The sequence below is a fragment of the Octodon degus genome, unplaced genomic scaffold, assembly GCF_000260255.1.
Source record: "Octodon degus isolate 3935 unplaced genomic scaffold, OctDeg1.0 scaffold00067, whole genome shotgun sequence".
In the NCBI taxonomy this organism is placed as follows: Eukaryota; Metazoa; Chordata; class Mammalia; order Rodentia; family Octodontidae; genus Octodon; species Octodon degus.
Genome location: NW_004524643.1, coordinates 7,416,042 through 7,416,548, shown reverse-complemented (window position 1 = coordinate 7,416,548; position 507 = coordinate 7,416,042). Strand labels below are relative to the sequence as shown.

At 41.6% G+C, this 507-nt stretch overlaps 1 protein-coding gene across 1 annotated transcript in view; it reads left to right on the top strand.

The window, feature by feature from the left end:
• The window catches only part of Copb1 (coatomer protein complex subunit beta 1), a 40,430-nt gene that overhangs the window by 22,254 nt on the left and 17,669 nt on the right, over window positions 1-507 (top strand). The window contains exon 11 of the mRNA XM_023719326.1: window positions 218-363. Within this exon, the coding sequence (XP_023575094.1) occupies window positions 218-363 (146 nt within the window). The remainder of the gene's footprint in view (window positions 1-217; window positions 364-507) is intronic.

The window sequence follows — 507 nt, the reverse complement described above, 5'->3', positions numbered from 1 at the left end:
CAGGCCAGGGATCAAATCCTCAGCCCCTGCATCTACTTCAACAGGCGATTTAATCCACTGAGCTGTCTGGCCAGCCCTCTCGTCTCATCTTATATTTCACTATGTACTTGAAAATTATTAAGAGTTACATTTTTGAAATTTGTTATGTTGCCTTAGATTTAGATTCTTTTCATCCTGTAAATTGTGTGATTATTTTTCTCCCTCCCCTTTCTTTTAGCTAATGGAATTTCTCAGCGACAGTAATGAAGCAGCAGCTGCTGACGTCCTGGAGTTTGTTCGTGAAGCCATTCAGCGCTTTGATAACCTGAGAATGCTGATTGTTGAGAAGATGCTTGAAGTCTTTCATGCTATTAAATCTGTCAAGTAGGTTTATGAAATGTTTTTTTTTTTAATTTATTTATTTATTAACATTTATTTTGGGGTGTGTGTGTGTGTGTGTGGCCAGCTCAGCCCACAAGGGGGCGCAGCTGGCTGGCATGTGGTGCTGGGGGAATCGAACCGCGGTCC